General features: G+C 42.3%; 1 protein-coding gene across 6 annotated transcripts in view; it reads left to right on the top strand.

Annotated features, from left to right (window-relative positions):
• Window positions 1-3,630: 3,630 nt before the first annotated feature.
• The window catches only part of agrn (agrin), a 261,140-nt gene continuing 246,638 nt past the window's right edge, over window positions 3,631-18,132 (top strand). For 4 of the 6 annotated variants that reach the window (XM_025902006.1, XM_025902005.1, XM_025902007.1 and 1 more), the window contains exons 1-2: window positions 3,631-4,156; window positions 5,444-5,705. In XM_025902006.1, the coding sequence (XP_025757791.1) occupies window positions 3,956-4,156; window positions 5,444-5,705 (463 nt within the window). In that variant the 5' untranslated portion in view covers window positions 3,631-3,955. The remainder of the gene's footprint in view (window positions 4,157-5,443; window positions 5,706-18,132) is intronic. The other 2 variants (XM_025902009.1, XM_025902008.1) reach the window with 1 other exon arrangement.

Here is an 18,132-nt window from a genome sequence, read left to right as displayed (position 1 = left end):
TAATAAAGTGGCTGGTAAGTGAATGTTTTGTGCATAGCCACTGGGATGCAGGAGGCCAAACAGTAAACACAAGTCTGACATAGAGTTTTTACAGTTGGAGACACATTTCTCTTTGTGTAGCATCCTGTAATCTTGAGCAGGAAATACCACTGCACAGCACTTTGAATTTACACTTATTACTGTTTACTAAAACCAGAAAACAAAGAGAGAATATTTTTGTCTCCAAATTATAGCAATGATTGCTGTCTGACACTAACATAAAGCTACATTAGGAATAATTTATAATGCATAATAACCTGCAGAGGAGATGTTTTTGTATTTGGATATGCTTTCTGGTTAAAACCGGTCATTAGTGCTACAAAATGAAACCCAATGAAAATGTTCTTTAAGACCACAAAGTCAGTCTGCCATTTACTGCGGAGTAAGTGGAGCAGCCCTGTTCAGATTAAATTATGCATTATGTGATTTGTGCATTTTGGAAGATTATTTGCATTTTAAAATTGCTGAATCAAATTCACCTTGGTAGATAATGTGATAATAGTGTATTGTTTCATTTCTGGTTCTTATTTTTGATTTTCTTTATTTTATTTTTTATTTTTTTTACATTCGTCATTCAACAGACAGTTGTGTTTCCTTCATCTAACTGTCACATTTGAGACCTACTTGAACAAATTTCTGCAAATATCCTCTCAAGCAACTGTGCATAACCAAGCCTGTCATTTTCCCAGGAATAGAAGGGTAGTTAAAATTACAGCTTTTGAGGAGTGGAAATTTACGCACTGTCTGTTCTTAAAAAAGGACCTCTAACAAAATAGCCATATGGTTGCATTTACAGATTTAATCATGGGAAGTTTTAAGATATAAGGGGAATCTTTAATGATACATGACACGGAGTGATCCGCCTATTTCGTGGTAGGGTCCAACTTCACGTGGATGTTCAGTCACTGAGGTAGCTTTTCAGCGGGAGTTCATAATATTTATAGTTCTACAGTCTGTCATTTCCATATCTTCCTAAGAGTTAACGCCTAAACGAAACAGGATTACAGTTTTAAGGCTGTGGGCCAGGGTAGGTCCAGTCATTCTATACCGGTTCTGTTCTTTACATAGCTTCTATCTCTTTGTTGGCATCCACCTCTCTTTATAATAAATGCCTCTCTAGCTGGTAGCTGCTCTATTGTGACTGTCAGCTGGCTGCAAACATTGTCTGCCGGCCACTCAGACATCTGACAAAGGCTACCTGTTAGACATGGGAAACAAGTGAACAGTAAAGTTATGGTCTGTTAAACCGAATAAGTGAATAAGTTGCTACAACTTGGACTAAGAGTTTGACTTGAATTAAAACAAAAGTGAATATATGTAACAATATATATATAACAACACACTTATCTGCTGTGTTGTTAGGTTAACAGAGATATCTGATAAGCTAATTTCATTTAAGCACATAAACATGGTAAAGATGTCCTGCTAAATGGTGAAGAAAGGTGATTTAAGTGACTCTGAAGTGTTTGTGACTTTTTGTGGGTGCTTGAGTGTTTCAGAAATTGCTGATCTACTGTGGGTTTACAGCAAATGGATTGAAAAAGAAAAAAAAATGTCCAGCATCACCTCTCTGGCTGAAAAAGCCTTTTTCATGTCAGCAATCAGAGAAAATGGGCAGACTGCTTTGAGATGATATGAAGGCAAAAGGAGTTCAAAAAAGTACAATCAAGGTTTGCAGAAGAGCATCTCTTAACGCACAGCAGCAGTAGACCACACTGCGTGCCAATCCTGTCAACTAGTAACAGGAAATTGAGACTATAATTCACATGGGCTCATCAAAATTGAAAAACTCCCTTTTAACAGGAAGAAACCTCGGCAGAACCAGGCTCTGGGAGGGGCGGGGCCATCTGCTGCGACCGGTTTATGGTCCCTACGTACCAAATGATCATCATTCAACATCATTCTTCTGATGGCTTCATCCAACATCTCAAACTGGCCTCATCAAATCTCCATTTACCAAAATGAACCATGAACCAAATTTTTTTTAGCAATGTTTCCAGCACCTTGTTGAATTTATACCAACTATAATTAAGGCAGTTCTGAAGGCAAAAGGGGGTCGAAGGTTTGCCTAAAAGTGGCCAGTGATTGTATTATAAAAAAAAAACAATTACTAATTATACAATTAGGAAATATAATCACTGAATCACTGAAAGTTTAAAATCTTAAGTTTAGACCTGAGTGGGAGTTAAGGCTTAAAAATTAGACCAGAATGTTGAGTGCTGAAAACTGGGATTGGTTACATTTATTAACTCACCTTTTAAATCCAATGAAGATTTAAAGTTGTGGTAAGGACAGCTGCTGTGAGCGAGTGAGTGCAGCAGACATGCCACAGCAGAGCTATCTGGAAGCTCCATGTCAGCGAATTCAAGTCAGTGAACTGGACCTCTTGTCAATTTGTTCGGTGTTCACGCTTTTTTAAAAAATAATTCTGAAAATATCTGATTAATAACGTGGCTTTACTTCTGTGTAGCTACTATAAATGAAGTCTTTGCTACAGTATGTGAGTTACTTAGCAGAAATTAGCAAGTGTCTGTGTTCAGGCTAGTGTTAGCTAATATGTTATAATAATAATAATAATAATAATAATAATAATAATAACTTTGTCTAAAAATAGTAAATTGCTTAAATGTAATGCATAACTGTCGTGTAAGTTTCATCTATACGACACATTTGTGCCATATAAATTTTGTGCTTACGAACAGAGAAAAATATAAGAAAGTATGTAGGCCTACAGTGCCATAAGGCAACCCCCCCACCGCCCCACCTACAAAACAAAACAAAACAAAACAAAACAAACAAACAAACAAAAAACAAACCAAGTTCAATATAAGTTAACATAAACACAAATACACACAGTTATGATGGGCTTATATGTAGTCACAAGATGATGACTGCCGCAAAGCAATGGGTGATGTCTAGTTTGGCTAGACATTTTAAATGGAGTCTGAGTTGAACCAGATAACTTAGAAGTCACTTCTAGTGTATTGTAAAAGTCAAATTTAACTTATTTTATTGGTAAAAATGGCTCATAGAACCTTTGAGATAAACGAAAATCTCCTTCAGTTTTCTTACACGTCCGTGCGCCATCAAAACCAGTCACCTAAATAATCACTTTGAACAAACCAAGTCACTCTGCATGGAACACAGTATATCATTACACACGATGACATAAACAGGGTCATGTTATTAGTTATGGAACATGAGAAGTTACTAGTCATAGTTAATTACCTATGTTATATAAATTTGACTTATTTATGGTTAGTTATGAAAATCTGCAAAACTGTAGCCTAGAAGTTTCCCATTTTGCTGGTGGGGATTCAGCGGTGTCATCCCTGGTTGCTCCTGCTTTGCAATGCAGGGTTTGCGAGGCTGCTGGGGGGGCACCAGCGGTACAGACACTGTCTGTCCGACTGGGGGCGGCGTTGGACAATCACTTTCTACATGCGTCCCAGCGTGCCACCCTTCACCACCTACTCCATCCTCACTTGTGGGATCAGCAATTCAGATTGCATGCAAATCCAGGAGCGTCACTGTGGACGTGTGTGTGTGTGTGTGTGTGTGTGTGTGTGTGTGTGTGTGTGTGAGTGAGTGAGCGAGAGAGAGAGAGGAAAAGAGAGGGGGAGAGGAGAGAAGTGTGGTTGCATTCCTGGAGAGAGATCCCTGCCCCTTCCTCCTTCTTCCTCCTAGTTCCTCTCTTCCCTCCTGGTCTCCCAGCCGGCGGCGGCAGAGAGGGATTTTGAACCCGGGCTGCAGATGCGAAGAGCAGGGCTGCATGGTTAAAGCGTAGAGAAGTTGTGGCAAAGGCGGCTGGAGCAACGTTTAGCGCACTCGAAAGAGTTTGGAGTTTGCATTTGGACGCACCGTGCGGTCAAATCCAATCAGAGAAAAGTTTACTTTTCGGGTTACATCCGTGGTCATGGGCTCCCAGCGGACACTCAGGGCCGGCCGGACGGGGCTGCTCCTGGCGGGGCTGCTCGTGGCTGTGTGGCAGCTTTGCGCCGCAAATTGCCCGGAGAAAGAGTTGGAGGACAGAGAAGAGGAAGCCAACATAGTTCTGACCGGCACCGTGGACGAGATAATTAACAAGGACCCGGTGCATAACAACTATTCCTGCAAGGTAGGACTTTTCATGTGCTTTCCGAAACGACTGCGCCCGAGCGCATGTACACCTGCAGATGGGCTTTAATAATATCTAATAGGCTATCTTTACCCTTGTGTAGCTGATGCAAGCCATTACCTTCCAGTTCCAACTCTCTAAAAGGCATCATCAGCTTGCCTGAAAAACATTTTACAAACTCATTCATTCAGAAGCATTTGGCAGCGGTTACATGGACAGTGCGAGTGAATCCACTTTGCTTTCAGAAATAGATGGATGGTGTTTTTTTCCCCTCTCCCTTCTTGCCAATTACATAGCCATAAAGCAGGCCTAACCGACCATGTAATCATCCCAAACATGTTGTAGCAGGAGACCGGTCCCTGGGCCCTGACAGGTAGCGCGTACTTGATGTCCCCTCATAAATGCTGAAAACATGCAACATGCCATTTTCCACTGGATGCAAGGATAACATCGTGAATCTTGTATTTTACAGTTTTTCTGACAATAGGCATCCTAAACTAGGGCTTTGTGACTTGTGGATAACAGGTCATATAAAAAGATCAGAAACAAACACAACTTTAAGTCACTGCTATGTATAGTTATTCAGTACATTGTCACCATTCATTAACGAGCAACCTGGAGCTGTAATATTTTCAGCTTTAGCTCTGCAACATAGACATATGATCTACAATTGATTGCCTCTATTTAATGATTTATTTAATTTAAATTATAGCCTAAAGCGCAAAGGGGAAAATTTTCAGTCACCCTTCCTCCATTTCTGACTTGTGGTAGACCACTCTATAATCTGTGAAAACTAAACAAGTTTTATTTGGTCAGCTTTCCCGCTGCGCTTTTCCTCAGCGCCCACTTGCTTCCCGTTTCCCCGTGAATGGATGGAGTAGATTAGAGGCGCACAGCTCTCCTTCTAGAAGCAGAAACCACCACCAAATTCTGAAATGAGACAAGAGAGCACACATGTAAGAAAGGAGTGAGCTTTCCCATGACGTATGAAGCAGCCTTTGCTGCACTTGATGGGCACAGTGCACACTGGTGCGTGCAGTATCTTAGGCAACTTTTCCAGCGGCTGGGTAAATTCTGCATCTGGAAGAGTTGGCTGGGTTTTATGTAAGTTTTAAGAATCCGTTGAGGATTTGAAAATTGGGGTTAGAGAAACAGGTTGCCATCACAGAAGCATTGGTGCCCTTGGGTGCTTCAGGGAAACCTTGATTATGTTTGAGTTCAAAATTTCCCACATGCACCCCTGTGCGTATGCATAAATGAAAATCTCTCTTTTGTCGTTTTGTAAAGGTCAGAGTGTGGCGTTACTTGAAAGGGAAGTCCAGCGTGAACCGTGAAATTCTCCTGGATGGCGGCAACAAGGTGATGATTGGCGGCTTCGGCAACCCCGGGATCTGTGACAATCAGGTGTCCGTGGGCGACACTCGCATATTCTTCCTCAACCCTGCCCCTGACTACATGGGGCCGGAACACAGGAGCGAACTTATGCTCAACTCAAGTCTGATGAGGATTACCTTGCGTAACCTGGAGGCTGTGGAGCACTGTGTGGAAGGTAAGCAGCCAGTTTGAAGGGAATAAGATCTGGACTCTACCTTATGTAGTAATTCTTATAATGATAAACACACAGGAGCTCCTGATAAGTTTATCAGTACGTATCCTTGCTGTTTTGTAAGTCAATTTGCTGTGACGGTGTTTCCATAAAGTGTGTGACATATAAGGAATTTAGTGCAGGATCTCTGCTGTGGTTTGAGGGCTCACAGCAGTTGTAAATCACTTAAAGCAGGCAGGATTTCATACTCCTGTGGCTTCTGAAATTCTACAGCCCCAGGCTCAGAGTGTCGAAGTTTCCCTGAACTCCATGAAACAAGGACACCTGAGTCATTGTAGGAGCTGTGTTGCTATGGTGAGGCTCCGGTCTTTCCCAGCAAAGCCTTGAGGTGGGTGTGTCTGATAAACACCTTAAGGACAGAAGTTGAGGGATGATCCCCGACCTTTGCACCTTGAAGCTGGGCAGTTTTATTAAGTCTGAGGTGAAACTCTTGAACTCTTACATACACATAATGCATGACGTGGGAGCATTCCGGAGCAATGCACGTTCCCACCGCTTAATGGCGGGAGAAAGGGAAAATGACTCTCAGCTCACACGCATTCTCAAAAAAGCAGAAATAGGTGACGTGTTTTAAATATTGTTGTTTATTCAACTGATTTGCGTCAGCCCACAACAAGCCGATTAAAAACCGTTCCTCTTCGGCCGAGAAGTAATTTGTCAGGCTCTTATGAGACAAACTGTGCAGCCATGACTAATAAATCTCAGCATCTACCGTGATTGTAAGACTGCAGCACCCTGTGCCCCCCCTCATGCCAGTGAGCTGTGAGCTTGCTGCTGTTTAACTTTTACTGGTGCTTGACAATGTTGGCAGCGGTTCAGAGTTTGACTGTAACACTTACACAAGCCGGGAGCGAAAGAGCGAGGAAATGAATCAGAGCACGAATCACCTTGCTGAAGGCATTCTGGGGCAATCACTGGTTCCGAGTTGCGGGGGTCTATATTCTGGGTACTTTCCTCTAAGCAGTTCTGGGTGGCAGGATGTTCCAGTGGATGGAGCTTGTTTGCAGTGTTAAGTTGCATTTGGCACTCACATAAAACTTCTTCTGTTTGTCTGTCTAGGCACGAAACACTGCACTGCTAACCTTTTTTATTCAGCCCCCTTTTCTTCTCTTCGGACTCCTGTTGTGGAAAGGGGAGTTTCTTGGCTCTGACAAACTGTCTAGAATGTGCCCTTTTTGTTTCGAGGCTTTGTGTTTGAAGAGGGTTTACGTCGCATTACCTGATTTTCTCATATCGATTTACAGCTGAAGGAATAGCAGGAAGGAAATACTAGTCATTAGGAAAAAGATGTTTTATTAGGACACCTGAAAAGATTGAGCGCTTTGCTGGGAAGCTTCTGGAGCTTCTTATGCAATGATCATCCTGTAAGTAACAGCCTGCAGGACAACTGTCAGGTGCAGCCCCGCCGTGAAATCTTTATTTTGTTTTCGGGCCCTGATAATTAGCTTGAATGCCTTCATCCAGAAGAGAATGAGCTGTGAGGCTTGTTCCAGTGAAGGGTTTTAATTAAGAGAGTCAAGTCAGATCCCATCCATTCTTATGCGGCCAGTACCCCCGGAGACTGTGGGATGTTAGCACAGCGGGACAAGACTGTACCTGCCGCAGCAACTCATTGTACCCTCCTCTGCTCTCTCCTCATTCTTGACATTTTCGATAGCTAGGATAGACTCAGGAATGCCTGGCAGAGTGCTGGGTGGGGAGGTGCATTGTCTGAGGCGGAAGAAAAAAGGCTTTGTGTGTGCTCCTTGCCACCAGAGTTTTTTTTTTCTTTTTTCTTTTTGGACACAGTCATAAAAGAAATAGGATGAGTGATGTAGAATGAAGGCAAAACAGAGGATTATTATTTTTCTTTCTTGTTGTTGTTGCACATGTGAGGACGCGGTTTGTGAGGGATGTTTTGTTTGCCGTGGCTTATTTGTTGGAGCGGGGCCCCGCGAGAAGATAGATACCCTCAGGCGTTATGTTTCACCGTTTTTCTTCGCACTGGGTGGTGCCACTTTAGTGCCGCTTACTCCATGCGTGCGCGCACTTGGCTGCAGGCTTTTATACAAGATTTAGCAAACATTTGCAATGTCAGTTATGTCTTAAAACGCTGTCCGCCATATTTAAGATGAATAAGCAAGGCCTTCTTGGTGTTCTTTTGTGCCCCGCTTTTGTATCTTGAGGTCTTATCGCCACCTACCGAAGCCTTTGCAGGCATTTCTGTTACTTAAAGGAAGAAACTGAAAATCCAGCTCTTTAATACAAATGCAGCTCCTCTCCCACATAGTTGAATCTGCACCTTGTCAGGGCAGATAAGCAGAAGGCCTTGAGGACACGCAGAATGTCTTCCTCTGTTCAACCCTCTAGCTACCAGCTAAATGTTAGCCCTGTCATTTGTGCTGTGCAGAGAGTTGACAGATAATGTGTCAAGCAGGATCCAGCAGTCATTTGCTGTGTCTTTGGAAACAAATTGAGTTGTGGTTTGCAAGAGTGGATAAAGAAGGCAATTTTAGGGCTCAACTGAACTCCTTCTCCAGATATTGTGAAGAGTTTAGAAGATAAAAATAAATAAATGCGTGTGCTGTATTTGCTGTGTTTCCCATTCCCCCCCCCCTCCTACGTAATGACAACAAAACAGAAGGCAAACTGAAGACAAAAGTGTTTGGCGGGGGGGGGGGGGGATGTTGGAAGAGAGGAAGCTGCTTGATGGAGAAGTGTTGAGTATACAGGGAGATTGTATCTGTCTTGCTCTGTTTATCAGCTGCTTTTGTTTCAGCTCGTGATGACTTGATGCCAAAGTCTTTCCCTTAAGGCCCTGACAAAGACAAAGAGCTGTTTCTTCCTTCTGTCTTGATCTTTTCCTCTCCCCCCTCCCGTCTTCTTCTTTTTTTTGTCTCTCTTTTTAGGGGAGGGGGGAACGAGCCAGTCGGAAATCAGCGCATAGTCATGCAACAGCTGCATCAAAGATCATTTCTTTGCCCCTTTGTGTTGCATCTATTTCAATCCATAATGCTGACTGCAGCTAGTGTGCATGCTGTCCTTCTGGGGTGATAATGAGCAGCATTTTACCACTCGACTTCCTACTGATGCTTTATGATCTGTGTGTACAGCAGTCGAGAGGCTTGCAGGTTAGCCGGGCTTGTTGAGAACATGATGGGGGTTCTGGTGTGCCAGCAGGTGGTCTTGCTTAATGATGGTCGAGCAGACAGTCTTGCGGGGTGGGTGGGATGTGGGATGACTGTTTAAGCCCCCTCTCCTCAAGGGGCTGCTTGGAGTGAATGAAGCTGGGTCTTGCGGAAAGCTTTTTTTCCCTCCACTGTTTGTGCAAGGAGGAGGCTTGGAATGGACTGGAATTCCTAACCTGGCTGCCCCCTCCCTCCTCCTTCTTTATTGATATGTGAGGAGACAATGATGAAATGGGGAGGAGTGAACATTTCAGTTTTTACCTGCAGCTCTTCATAACGCACATGCCAATCATATGGATCCCCAGAAGAGTTAAAGACTTTCCAAAAAAGGACCAGTCATTTCGCTCAATCAGTTAATCAGTTACTAAAGGCCGTGGAAAATACTCGTGCTTCAGCAGCTCAGGTTTTCTGGAATTTTAGGGCATTTTATCGGAGGTTCAAGTCCTAATTATGTTTAATTTTGACACTACATGTTGTGTACACAGGATCCTCTTGCATTAAATGACTTCTGTGTGTTTTCCCTGAAGGTTCATTTCACTTCAGGTGTAATAATCGCCTCTAAGCTTAGTGGAGTCTGCCTTTACTTCTGGTAAAAAGGCCAGTCTCTGCTATTAAACACTCTGGGAAAACTTGCATCAAGTTTGCTGCCTTATAATTAAAATATTAGGCTCAGTTTCCACCTGCTCCTGTGCAAGGAACTGTACAGGTAGATTAAAACATCACAGTTGCACAGTGAAACATGAAAACCTACCACTTTCCCATGTAGAAAAACATATGGCTTATGGGTAATTCCAAAGGGGGAGATGGAATTTATTTTGTTGTAAAGTGTGTGAGAACACTACACAGCCGCACCCAGATGACTGAACTAAAGCACCGAGGTCTTTACCCAGTCCATGTCTACACAAGCAGCCTTTTGTCTTCAGGGAGTCATGGGAAGTCAAAAAGAGTGACTTTGAGGATTGGATTTTTCTCAGGGGCCTTGAATGGATTAGGCTAAGAGTGAGACTTCATTCGTTTGCTATAGAGTTTTTCCACAAAGGTGTACCCTTGATAAATCTGTGTACCCTGTGTGGCTTATGTCAAAGCATTTATGCAGTGAAGTGAACTGAATTGGGCAAATGGAAAAGGCTAGATGGATGGTTTTGATGAAATAAGCAACAAAGGCAAGGAGGGAGTGACAAGACCAGTGGACCTGTGTGCCATCTAGCCCAGAGTCTCCGGAGTTATTGCGCATTTTACATTTTAATTAAAAATGCAGGAGTGGAGTGCCTGCTTGGCATAGCGATAAAGGGGGCTGAAAATGAAAAAGCCATGAAAGACGGGAGAGAGCAAAGGAGGAACGGACCACTTAACCGCAGTCTGCTCATCTTGGCTTGTTTCCCGGCTCAAAGCAGGAGTGTATCACTCCGCTGCTGATTAGAATCACAGATGCTAGTATGTGATAGCGATAGTAAGCAAAAACACCTACATGTAGTGACATGCCTGTCACTACCTGTGAGATGTTGACACGCTCAAAGTGTACACACAGACATACTGTGTAACATCAGGGCTGCCCTGATATACTACGTTTTGTGTGAAAAAGCCGTCAGAGTCTGGCTTCATGCAACAACACACGATTGCATCTTCTGCTTTGTAAAGTTAGTCATCTTTCTGACAAAGCAAAAGACATTTAAAAGATCTCAGCGCTCGATGTAGGACTTCATTCCAGTCACGGCTCTCTTTGGCTAAATACAACATGAGCAAATTATTTAGTAAGTCTTTTAAAAGTAAAGATGACGGTTTTTAGCATACAGCGATTGCTTTAAGGCTAATGGAACTGAAAAGGAGATGTAAAGTTAGCTCGTGTCAAAGTCCCAGTTAAGCTCTTCTTTAGTCTAGGACCAGGAAAGTGAAATTGACTCCGGAGGCTCTGAGCAGGGCCTTGGATGTACAGTGACCCGGAAACATTTCTCTTCTATCCTCAACATAAAGAGTTCAGAGCAGCAGTCTGCATGAGATCTGGGCTCCCTCCAAGGAACTGGATCCGTGACAAAATTCCTGCTACCAAGGCCACATTTCTGGAGCCGGGCAGCTGCTGTTGCAAGTGCTGCTACTTACTGTCATGCCAAAAACATCAGGTTTAGAGAAAAGAGTTTCGGTGAGACACGGGGAGGGAAGGGGGGATAGCAGGAGCCGTAATGTGATTTGTATTTGGGTCAGGTCAACTGTCACTCCAAAACTTCTTAGATCAAGAAAAACGGAGAAGAAAGTTTTTTTTTAACCCTGTGAATTCTTTTTGTTTGAAGCTACAGAGGCTTTGTTTCCTAATGTTTCCTCCAGAGAAAAAGTTTGACATGGAGAGATCTCCGGGGTGAGAGATAAAGCCTTACTTCACTTGTGGCAGATGTACAGAATAAGTGGGGGATTTTTCATCTGACTTACGCCACGGCTGGATTAAAGCAGGAAGAAACGGGTTCAGGGTTTAATTAGATTTCGGCCCCTCTGGATGTCTGATGCAGATGCACTGACCCCAGTGCTTTTAATTACAACTATCATGCTCCTTGTTGTCTCGTGGTGCGCACCTGCTATATACTGTCATCCATATCTGCCAAGTGCAGCTAGTTTTGTTTTATCTTTGTGGGCTTCTCTGTAGCGCCAAAACAGCTTCCTGTCTTTGGGGAAACCTCCCTCAACTTTTTCAGGAAGGTTTTTATGTCTAATCCTATGCATCTCTGAACTGAACACCGACTTCCTTAGGATGATACACTTACAGGAAGCAGGGTAGACTTGACAATATGGGGCCCACTGTTCACAAAACAAATCTCAGGATTTACACAAGCTTTTCCCAGTGTTGTCTTGCTCTTCAGACGACAGTTTAGTCTGCTTTACTTCCTTTCTTCCCCTTCATCCATCTCTCTGTCAAAGGATAGTCAGGGTGAACCCAGGATGAACACCTCTCCTTCCCTTGTGACTTGTCCTTCACAGTTTCCTTCTGTGTTTGCCATCATGTTTATTTTGCTTCCGGCTTTCAGTTAGCATCTTCAATCATGTTTTCACTTCTGGATGACGACCTGTACGTGTGTCTGTCTGTCACTGTGTGTGTGTGCCTTTGTCATGCCTTTGTGGCTGGTTTATACATTTGAGCTTGCTGACCAACCACAATTTGGATTTTATGCCTCTGTTCTTACCTTTAACACATGTTAAAGTATTTTGTTGCCTGATCTCACTCTTCTGTACTCTCACAGTCGTCATCTTCCTCCTCCCAGTGTTCCCATATTACTGCACTTCCACCTGTAATTAGACTGGAATCCCACGTCCCGTAAAGCTGTCAGTCCTAACAACCTGGTGCCTCTGACCTAATTCTGTATGCTTCTCTCAGTGTGTCTCTCTGCCAGTTTACTCACAAAAACTCAGTTAAATTATAACCCTGGACAATCAGAAATTGTTTACAGGCGTAGAAAAGTACTATTGCATATGTGTGATAAAAGTTTGCTGTGAGGCCTTCTCTCACATCTGTGAAATTGCCTCAAGCTATGACATTGGAGGCACTAATGGCTGGAACTCGATGCTGTAAGCTGGAAAGAGAAAAACAGGTCTAGAGTCAGAAAGAAGTGAGCTCCCCTTTTGTGCATGCACTGGAGTAACCCACTTCTTACTGTTGATGGATGAGTTTCATTGTGCGTAATTTTAGCAACATGTTTTGACAAAAAAATATCAAATAAATACCTGCTGCAGCAGGTATATCAACACCGATACGGTGTTGATATGTGACATATTTGAACTTGCTGCTATCAAACACATGAACAGAATGTTGCTGCATGTATTGATGAAGAAACTTGATACTGGCTGTAGGTAACAATGTCATGATGGATGAGAGATTAGACTTTTCAACTCAGTGCCATCAAAGATGCTCAAGTTTCCTCTGTTTTTACTGAGTTATGGAATTTATGATGTGTATTATCTTGACAAACCACTTGAGATTACTCCCCTGAGGAGTAAAACCTCTTGGGACACCCACATCTCCTCTTTCCTTTTTGCTTTGCCCTTCAGGCTGACAGATTTGTCTGGCTGGAAGGAGGCACTGGTCTGCCCCTGTTGTTTCAGCCAACAATGACAAGGACGTGATGGCTTTCAGAGATATCTGGCAGAGGATGTCTCACTAGCTTAAGCTTGTATCTGTATACACACATTCACATAAACACAGACACAGACTTTACTGTCTCTAAATCCGAATGAAACATAAACATAATCCAGCGCGTTTCTGACCCAGCCTGTGCTCTGTGATTATTTTCGACAATTTTCCAAAGAAATGCACGACCAACTAAATCATGATGTAGTGAGTACACGCAGATAAGACGGGTCCACGTGAGTTTTAGGGTTGTTAAAGTTGTCTGCATATAAAGGATACACATATAGAAAAAAAGATTCTCAACACAGAAAAGAAAACAACGCCAAAGTTGACCATATAACTAAGAACAAAGTACTTTAAAACTTTAGCAATCCAATTGTAAAACAGGTCTCTCATTTAAATGAAACATTGAATCTCAATGGGTTTACCTGCATAACTAAAGGTTCTGTAAAATAAAAAAATACAGTTCATTTTATTTTTTTATATTGTTTTATTATATTTCCAGTCTGATCTTATTTCTGTTTTGATTTTCTTTTAGATATTTCCAGTATTGCCGGCCCCATCGGTGCACTTTGGTCAGTTGTGTTTTTGAGTGTGTTTTCTATTGTTAGTGGAAAATCAATCACAATAGCTTGTGAGCCTAACAATGTAAAAGTGTACAACACAATTAGGAGGTTGGACGCGTGAGGGGAATCTTCCCCTGGATAGAAGCAAATAGTCAAATGCAAATAAGCAATTTGAAACCGAATTGCAACTGAATGAAATTCTGATTTAATGCAGTTCTTTACTACAGCAGTGTGTGTTAAAGGTGTTGTGTATGTAACAGTTCTGCATAACATGTCTGCAAGAGAGAAAATGTGACTGGAAATCTAGAACAGAAAGGAAGAAGTAAAGTCCAAGATTAAAGAGCACGAGTGATGGGGAGAGACAGCAGATGGAGAAGGGCAAACAGAACAAGAATGGGAATGAAGGGAAGGGATAAAAAGAACAAATAGTACAAGGAATGCAGAAGAGAAGAAGAAAGAAACGCAAAGTCAGCTCAAAGTTAGAGCTATTGAACTGTGAAGAAAAGGATGAAGACAGACATTATTGATTAGGTTTCTCAAAGCTTTAGCACATACAGCAGATTTTATGGCATTTTAGTCCAAATTTAGCCATTAGGACTACTGGCTGCTGAACATAGCCTTTAACAGATAGCTTCCCTACGAAATCCCTTAAAACCCATCTTAAAAAATAATAATTAAGATGCTTACAATATCATCCGCATCGTCTCTTCCACTTCTACTGCTGCCGCTTTGTTAGCTGTTCTTGAACCCACACAAAAAAAGAAGAAGCCTTGAAGTCATTGCCAAGAGGCAGCTTTTGGCGTTTTCCAGCAGAAGCATAGTGCCTGAGAGAGGCTTGGCCTGAGGTAACAAGTTCTATCACAGACTGCAAGTTGTTGCCAGAAGTATGCCCGGATCAGCCTCTCCAAATTTCTCCTTGTTGTCACTCTGAAGCCCCTTGTGCTGCATAACCCAGCCATTTTTAATGTCCCTAGATCCTCTCGTGACCATGAGAGCTAGAGAACATACTACAAAAAAGTTTGTAAAGCCATCCTCCTCAGTGATGATTTTCCTCCTCTGTGAGTGGGTAGAGGCATGCTCTGGAAGAGCACTTGAAACAGACATGTTCGAGAGGGCTCTTAGAGAAATATATTAGCATTGAGATGGATGGAGGCGTTGAGTGCGGCGAGTTTGGGTTTGTGGTGTTCTAGTCTTCAGCAGGCTACGTGGCCAGCTTGGACAAGTTGTCAGAAAGAGAGGACTGTCTGTAAATCACACTTTCCTTTTTAGGCTCTGCTCCACAGGACAAACATCTACCTGTCTGCTGTGTTCAGTGCGATGTTTTTTTTGTAAATGACAAAAACAGTGAACTCTTACAGCCATATATTAGTTCTGTCAAGATCAAAGAGTTCAGTTTGAAGTTTTAGTTAAAAGCTACCTAAAAAAAATCATTAAGAGGAAGCTGGGGCGGATGGTTGGGCAGGTAAAGCACAAGATTGTCCCTGGCTAAAAGTCTTCACCAGCTGATAACCGATAGGTCTGGTTGTATTTCAGCAAATGTGTTCCATTACTTGTAGTCCACATGGACCGTTTACCTACATGGAACGAAAGTATAGTCATATGTTATATGTCATAGCTACTCAGACTACAGATACAAACCAGAAAGTCTATTTCTTGCCTACATATTGCAGAATGTAATGCACATGTAAAACAATAAAAATTCCTCTGCAGGAAGGGAAATGGTTGTGACCAAAATTCAAGCAACATGTAACTGAACAGCTTTCTAAAGTATAGTTGTTGTAGTTGGGGTATTTACTCCCCTGCACTCACAGAGTCCTTGCTGCAGGATTCAGTTAGCTCCTGCTATAGTATGAAGATGAAAAAAGTGGAGCGTCTAGTTATAGTAAGGTAAATACATTTGTATAGCACCTTTCAATAACAAGACAAGTGCGCTACATAAAACATAAAAGGCATTGATTGTTGAGGAATATAGAGGAACATATAATAAAATAAGGAGAAATTGAAAAGACTTTTTCGACCTTCAGGTCATCAGTGCAGCATTGCTCATCAGGAACAGGACATGTTTGAGCCTGTGAGCTCAGTGTATTTAGCAAATGAGAAGATGTAACACGGCATGTCTTTTACTGGCTGCCTTAAAATCTTATGCTTTATCTTCAGTCAATATTAAATTAAGTCCTTTAATTGCTGTTTAACTGTGAAGCACATTAGTATGTGCAGGTTCAGGTAATTTTGCCAACACAGTATTCTCCTTCCTCGTCTGCACACCGGTGACCTTGATCTAGCACTCGATACAAAGTTCCCACTGGAATTTCCCCGAGGTCCTTTTTAACCGGTTAACTTCCAGGGTCTTGTTTCGGCTCAGAACAGGCTCAGAGCGTTGTAGCCTCCACACATCCTGTTCCATTTAAACAAGGGAAGAGTTAAAGGCATCAGGTCATCCTCCAGTTAACCTTTACCTGAGGCCAAAAAAAAGGGACTTTGAATTGGTTATGGGATGAGAGGTTAAAACAGGGTCAGGCGTCTTCACAGCACCAACGTGACACATTCCCAGGACGAGCGTGAGGCTGAACTCTGCATTGTTTGAACTAAGTGACTGCTGCACAGAGTTTTTTGATAAAAATGTCTTCACCTTACTTCCAAAGTATTGACTTTATTTATGCTGGTGTGGCATTGAAACTCTTACTTTTAAAGGAAATCTGATCACTTGGCCTCCTGAATGAACTAGACCCAGCTGGCTGTGCAGAATGTATATTGCTCTTGCTCTAAAGAACATCCACCCCCTTCCTCTTCTTTTCAGTGCATTATTTGTTCTAAAGCAGTGCATTTGTTGCACACCACTGAAGCCGATCTCTCCTTTTGTCCCTGTATGTGTTTCTGCACGTCTGTCTGTATGTGAGTCACTCCGCTGTTCCCTATCTATGTACCTCTCTCTCTCTCTCTCTCTCTGTGTCTCTTGGTCTGGCTTTCTCTTCTTCGGTTGGGTCTGTGCAGATTGAATTTGCTGGTTAGGATGCTTCTGGAATCTTGATCAGCTCTAATTTACATCTAGACAATGGTACGAGTTGAGAGGCAATTTCTCTCCTCCTCTTCTTCCTCTGTGTTCCCCTCCTTGAACCTCCTATTCCTCCTTTTTGTCCTCCCTTTCGCTTCTGTGTCTTTGCCAGCGGCCCCCATCCCTCCTCCTTCATTGTGTTTTTCGGAAGATGGGAACTAAAGGACAGAGAGGGAGTCACCTCAGCAGTAGACTAAACTGAATGCTTCTGGAGTTCATCTGGGCTTCTAGAGAACACGGCTCTCCTGATAATGAACTCTACACACTTGTCAGAGCACATACATGCACAAACACACACACAAACCCCTTATGTTAGCTTTAAGCAAGCTTTGAACAGCACAGTCAGCCTTATTTTGTACTGTGTGCTCTTAATATCTGAATGATATTATGCATACATGACATGACACCGCACAGTACTGTCAATTAGCGTACGCTTCGTTTGGCACCAGCTCTGGTGTCATTGTCAGTGATTGTAATTCAAATACTGATCCCCTTTGACAGAATTCACCGTCACAAATAACAGGCCACGCTGTGCAGAAGCATAAAGCATCTCCAATTTTGACTAAGTGCTCTAAACTAAAACTGACTTGGCATAATAATTGCTGTTTAGACAAATTTTTGTGTAAGCAGACAGCTAGGTGGAGAAGCCTGTCAGGTTGCACTTAGAGGGAAAACGAATCTATACTCCACGTCAGTTTAGTTTATGTCTTTAAATATGATTTTGTTAAAACAAAAGTCGTGGATACTCGTTTTAGTATGAGGTGTAAGGGTTGAGATTTGAAATGTAGTTGTTATCTAAAAGTTGCTGAATTTGTAGCTGTCATTTTAAAGGCCACGCACCCTATTACTCTCTTTTCCAGCTTCATTTTTTATTCTTGGACTCTACTAGAGTTGCTTTGCATTTTCAGTCTGTGTTTGTGTCATACTGAACTGTGGTGCAGCCCCTTTAGGTCCAATTTATTCCGAAACAAACATGTTAAGCTCCTCTCCCGAGCCAGAGCCAGGAGTTTAAAACAAAGCATTTAGAAAGTGTTTTAGCTCACAGAAATTACTTGCACGTATGCTGACCTCAGGATTTGGAGAAAAAAAATGTCCATGTTTAATATAAGCAACCACCCTATTAACAGTACATATGATTAAAAAAACAAGGAGAAGTTCACAAAGCAGTATATTTTACAGTCATAACATCCGCTTTAGCATTTTTGGATTTGTTTACTATCTCACCAGGACATCGCTACGGGCTAAATATGAGTTTTATCTCCTGTGTACAGAGAATGGTTTTGAATGTGTTAGTTTGGCATAAGAGATGGAAGTCGCTGTAGTCTATGCTCAGAGAGGAGCCATAGCCTAGAATCTGTTTCAATGGAGCGATAGAGCTTTTGCTGAACAATTGTATGCAATATGTTGGGCCAAGTCACAATCTTTCAGCTGGCAATTATCAGTCCTACTACCACCTGTTCACAACGTATTTGCAAAT

This window comes from Oreochromis niloticus, linkage group LG20 (assembly GCF_001858045.2).
Source record: "Oreochromis niloticus isolate F11D_XX linkage group LG20, O_niloticus_UMD_NMBU, whole genome shotgun sequence".
NCBI classification, from domain to species: Eukaryota; Metazoa; Chordata; class Actinopteri; order Cichliformes; family Cichlidae; genus Oreochromis; species Oreochromis niloticus.
This window is presented reverse-complemented; position numbering and strand designations above follow the sequence as displayed.